The sequence below is a fragment of the Phocoena phocoena genome, chromosome 16 (assembly GCF_963924675.1).
Source record: "Phocoena phocoena chromosome 16, mPhoPho1.1, whole genome shotgun sequence".
In the NCBI taxonomy this organism is placed as follows: Eukaryota; Metazoa; Chordata; class Mammalia; order Artiodactyla; family Phocoenidae; genus Phocoena; species Phocoena phocoena.
Genome location: NC_089234.1, coordinates 47930884 through 47936818, shown reverse-complemented (window position 1 = coordinate 47936818; position 5935 = coordinate 47930884). Strand labels below are relative to the sequence as shown.

Here is a 5935-nt window from a genome sequence, read left to right as displayed (position 1 = left end):
GGCAGGTAGGGACTGAGACCAGGAGGGCACACTGTGTGTCAAGCCCCGAGGTTTTTGTTCTGTCCTAAAGGGGGTGCCATGGAAGGACCTGAGCACATGGCAGAATGTGTTGCTGTCTCTATTTGCATAAAATGTGATAAGGGGATTTCTACCCGTGTTCCCTAAATAATTCTCCAGCCTCCAGGCCATGACTCCAGCCTCCTTTGGTCCACTCTGACCCTGAGCTGACTTGCCCCAGGTGATTTGTCACCATTCTTTCAAAGCCTCCTGAACTCTGCATACAACAGTCCAACTTCTTTATCATCAAAATAGCCTCAAACTCTGAGGTCAGAGGGAATTTGTGGAACAGGTTCTGACGTCAGACAGGCCTGGGTTTGTATCTGGGCCCCATTACTTATTAGCTGTGTGACTATGGGCAAGTTGCTTTACATCTCTGAGTTTCAGGTCCTCTAGGTCTCAGCCTTGGGAAGGAAGCAGCCATGAACCTCTCTACCTGGTCCCCACTCTTCCCTGGATTCCACACAGGAGGCACTGTCCTTCAGTGCCATTTGTCTTTGCTTTGCAGACGTCATCATTGAATCTCCTGGAATCTTTTCACATCCACCATGAACATCTCTCACTTCCTGGCCTTGCTGTTCCCAGAATCCCCACAGGGTCAAAACAGGAGCAAGTCAAGTTCTCTGTACACTCCATACAACTTCTCTGACTACTGCCAGGATTCCATAGACCCAATGGTCTTCATTGTCACCTCCTACAGCATTGAGACCATTGTGGGAGTCCTGGGCAACCTCTGCCTGATATGTGTGACCATTAGGCAGAAGGAGAAGGCCAATGTGACCAACCTGCTTATTGCCAACCTGGCCTTCTCTGACTTCCTCATGTGCCTCATCTGCCAGCCACTCACGGCTATCTACACCATCATGGACTACTGGATCTTTGGCGAGGTCCTTTGCAAGATATCGGCCTTTATCCAGTGTATGTCGGTGACAGTCTCCATCCTCTCGCTCGTACTTGTGGCTCTGGAGAGGCATCAGCTCATCATCAATCCAACAGGCTGGAAACCCAGTGTCTCACAGGCCTACCTGGGGATTGTGGTCATCTGGCTCATTGCGGGCTTCCTTTCCCTGCCCTTCCTGGCTAACAGCATCCTAGAGAATGTCTTTCATAAGAACCACTCCAAGGCTCTGGAGTTTCTGGTGGATAAGGTGGTCTGTACTGAGTCCTGGCCACTGGACCATCACCGCATCATCTACACCACCTTTCTGCTGCTCTTCCAGTACTGCATCCCACTGGCCTTCATCTTGGTCTGCTACGCTCGCATCTACCAGCGTCTGCGGAAGCGGGGGCGGGTATTCCGCAAGGGCACCTACAGCTTTCGGGCTTGGCAGATGAAGCGGATCAATGTGGTCCTTGTGGTCATGGTGGCTGCCTTTGCTGTGCTTTGGCTGCCCCTGCATGTGTTCAACAGCCTGGAGGACTGGTACCATGAGGCCATCCCCATCTGTCATGGCAACCTCATCTTCTTGGTGTGCCACCTGCTTGCCATGGCCTCTACCTGTGTCAACCCTTTCATCTATGGTTTTCTCAACACCAACTTCAAGAAGGAGGTCAAGGCCTTGGTGCTGACTTGCCAGCAGAGCGTCCCTGTGGAGGAGTCCGAGCATCTGCCTCTGTCCACGGTGCACACGGAAGTCTCCAAAGGGTCTCTGAGGCTCAGTGGCAGGTCCAACCCCATCTAGCCAGGTTTAGGGCTTCTCTCTGCCATGTTCATTACCAGCCTCCCTCACTTAGCTAAGTGGGCACGTTGCAAGCTGGGGGTGGCACTGGCTTTGTGGGGCCCAGATAGGGGCCTTGTGAAGCCGAGCATTCTGATGGTTCAGCTGTTGTTCTTGGGAGAATTCTGAGTCTGGGTTCTGCAGGTCACACACAGTATGTCTTGCGTCCTGAGCAGATGCCGGAGCCAGAGATGGTCTGATTGATGGTCTGTAGTTCATTCTGGTAACTCAGCAACAGACGCCCAGCCCGGGAGCCCAGGGATTTCACTTCCACCTGTGAGGCTGCAAGGCCGTGGTGGGGTGAGGGGAAGAACACGTGGAGTCAGAGCTCTGGACCTTGGTAAACCCCTAACCTCTGTGGGAGACGATGTTTGTGGATGCGCTTTGTAAGTGGTAAAGAGTTCTATGGAGGCAAGACAGGGGGATTACTGTATATCATTAGCACATCCAGCTGCAGAGAATGGACCCTGGCAGCCAGCTCACACTCCTCTGTGGTAGGAAGATCAGCCCTGAGCAGCAGGAATTCCAGGGTTCACATGCTACTCCATCCTTTTTCTCTTTCTTTGTATCTGCCACCTTGAATGGAAATAAGCCTGCAAGTATATCTCCTTGATAGGACTGTGGGCCCCTTGAGGGTGACATCTGTATTGTCAAAGAGCTTGGGTCCCCTATGCCTGGGACAGTCCCTGGCACAGGGAGAGAGCTGCAGAAAGATTTACCGTGGTGACAAGAAAGGTAGCAGGTGCCCCTGCTGAGTGCTGAGCTGGGGACAGCACCCTGCGCCACAGTCCAGTGTAGGAAGGGCTCAGGCTGCTGCAGCCACACCCTCTCGCCTGCCCTTCCTTGCCTCCCAGGACCTCTCTTGACAAGGCAGCTGGCCAAAGACCCTGCGACCCTCCCCAATCCACCCACTGCAGAGACTTACAGTACTTGAGGCCATGACTCCAGCCTCCTTCGTTCCACTCTGCCCCTGAGCTGACTTGCCCCAGGTGATGTGTCACCGTTCTTCCGAAGCCTCCCCAGGACTTCGGGCCTCCCAGCGGCTTTCAGTAACGGCAGGGCCAGGGAGGGAGTTCTTAAAGTCTGGGGCACGGGCTGAAAGGAGCAGAGCGTCCCCCTTCCTCCAGCCAGCCTGGGAAATGGAGAAAGGGCTACGATGAGTGTGAATATCTCACCCGTGGAGGTCAAGGTTCACGCTTCTGGATCCAAGGCTTCATCTGTGTGTGGACCAGACAGCTTGTCCTTGCAGAAAGGGAAATGTCAAGATTGCTGTGGGCCACCTTGGATGGGATGGCCAGACCTGGTTGTACCTGCTCAGTCCTGCAGAGTGGCTAGTGGCTGGACCCACCACGGCCTCCAGGGCAGGGTATTCAAGTCCCCAGACCCTTGGAGGGGCCTCACTGTGAGGCCCCTAGGGTTGGCTCTACACAGGGCATCTGGCAAAGGTCCAGGTAGCAGGAGATTGAACAGCCGCATTTGATCATCTCTCTGGCCTGGCCTCTGACCAAGAACCTGTACAGCTGACACCAAAGACAGCTGCTCTTTGAGTCACCAGCTCCCTTCCTGGAACTGTTTATTTTGTCCCAGCTTTTGGTCACATCTCTCATTCCATTCCTTTGCTCACCTTTACCCTGGTTTTCTGGACAGATTGTTGAGCCATTCTCTTGGTTGCAGCTTGTGCTTGTCCTCTGGTGCCACCTGCGGCTGGCTGCTCCAGGTAACCACCTGCCAGCGAAGCCCAGACCCTGGGACCCATTCCAGAAAGATGTCATTGCTCAAGCTCCGCAAGGAACTGGGGGCCTCAGGCCCCTCCAGATCCCAGACGATTGCCTGGAGTTTGTGTGTCACCACTCATCTCAGTGGTGTCAAGATGCTTGGGGACAAGGATGCTTTAGGGTGCTAGCATGCTTGAAGACTGGGGGACCAGGCTGAGCATCTGGTGAAGGTGCTTGGCATTGGGAATTTGGGTAGAGGATGGAAGCCTCGCTGAGTATCTTCTGTGCTCCCCTCACCTTGCTGGGTTGGCACAACTTGTGTGGCTGGCTGTCTCCTGCTCCTGTTCCTAATGACCCTTGGGGTTTCCCATTTATCCAGCACCTTTGGCACTTGTATCTCAAAGTGTGCTCAGAAAACCAGCAGCCTTAGCATCACTTGGAGCTTGTTTGGCACGTAGAATCTCTCTTCCCACCCCAGACCTATTGAATCAGAATCTGCATTTTATCAAGATCTCCGAGTTAATGGTGCAAACATTCGAGAAGCTCTCCTCTAGGAAACAGATTGCCCTGGAGCCTGGAGCCAGCCGGTGAGCACCTTTAGACACCCACGGTGGGATGTACAGTAGAGCTATAGGAATCCTAGTTCTAGAGATATGGCTGTAAAATGGTATTGCTAAAAAGGTGGATTCAGTTTTGATTGCATATCTGGCTGCATGTGGACATATTTCTTGTGGCCTTTTCCTTCCTTCAATAAATATTTGTGAAATGAACAGTTTGCGTGGTTATATTCTTGGCGAACATGCTCCTCTGTATTCTGCTCTGTTTCACTTAAAACTGTATCATCAACAGTTTTCCATCTCGCTGGGTATTATTTTTGCCAGCTGGTTAAGAATCTAGAAAATGCTCCAGTGAAAGCTGGTACCTCTGAACAGCATCTCTCTTTAGCTCTTGGAGGGGCCTTTTCTCACCCAGAAAACAGACCTGTCCCTGATAGTAGTGGGAGGAACCCATCTTCATAGGAGCACCATGGCTGGAATTGGAGACTCACACCGACAAAGACTGCCTGGGGACACTCGGAGGGTGCAAAACCTTATTGAGTCCTGTCGATGAGAGTGTAAATCCTGCCTAACTTTAGCCCTTCCTTATTATTTTTATTTCTTATTTTTTGGCTGCGCCATGTGGGTTGTGGGATCTTAGTTCCCCAACCAGGGATTGAACCTGGGCCATGGTAGTGAAAGTCCTGAGTCCTAACCACTGGACCGCCAGAGAACTCCCAAGCCCTCCTTTTGTAAAGAAATGACCTTGACTTGTTTTTTCCATCATAAAAGTAATCATATTCATTTTTAAAAATATGCAAAATTAAAATAAAATGAAAAAGGAAATCATATTTCACCACCCAAAGATGATTACTGTTTACATTTTAGGGAGTTATTTCTTTAGTTTTTATGTATATAGCGTTAGGGTGTTTTTTGTTTGTTTGTTTGTTTTTTTAAAACATGCTTGAGATCATACTGTGAGCGTATGCAGATTTACATGTAAATTTAAGGATGATTTTATCTTTTTTTTGCTTAACTTTATAAGAATATTCATTCATTCATTCAACAAATATCAGTTACATGGTAGGTGCTGGGGGTAAGTGATAAATAAAATAGACACCATCCCTGTTCTCAGGGAGTTTATAATCCAGTCAGTGGGTCCATCCTGCATACTTAATCATTATCTGTTGTGGCATATTTAGATGTTCCTAGACCTATTATAAATAATTCTGTGACAAATGTCTATGCAGAGAACTTTCTTCTGTATTTGGAATTATTTCCTGAGGAGCGGTTTCCAGAAGTGGAATTAGTGGATCAAAGGGCATGGACATCTTTCAAGGCTCTGGATGTGTATTGCTAAAGTGATTTCCCAAGAGGCTGGAATGATTTCCACTCCCTGAATAGTGCCTGTTTCCCTGTACCCTGGACACTGTTGAAAAATTACCATTAATGAAAAGACCCCCATGTTCACTCGATCTTGTTTTCCTCTCATTCACTCACGAGCATCAGACCAACATCACCAGTTTTCTGGGCTCCCCTTCACACAGAACTCCAGAGGCTTGTGGAATCTCGAAGTCTCCGCTTCTCCTCCTCCCATGCTCTTTTGTCCACCCAAGTAGCTCTTGCCAAGGTCACTGGTGACCTCCATGTTGCCAAATCCCGTGGCCAGTTCTCAGTCTTGTCTTATGTGGCAATCAGTAGCATGCGGCAGTTGGTCAGTTTTTTCTCTCTAAAACTCTTCTGCATGTGACTACTTCAGGATGCCACACTTGTGGTTCTCTCCTGACTCACTGGGCACTCCTTCTCAGGCTCCTTTCCTGGGCTCTCATCTCCCTGACCTTGGAACATTGGCCTGTCCCCAGGAAGCCATGGAGGCCCATCTGCTCTCATTCCCTAGGTGGGTTCATCC

General features: G+C 50.1%; 1 protein-coding gene across 1 annotated transcript; it reads left to right on the top strand.

The window, feature by feature from the left end:
• The first annotated feature begins 605 nt into the window (after window positions 1–605).
• On the top strand, window positions 606–1739 carry NPY4R2 (neuropeptide Y receptor Y4-2). Its single transcript, XM_065894790.1, has one exon. The coding sequence runs from the start codon at window positions 606–608 to the stop codon at window positions 1737–1739; it is 1134 nt and encodes a 377-aa protein (XP_065750862.1).
• The last annotated feature ends 4196 nt before the right edge of the window (window positions 1740–5935 follow it).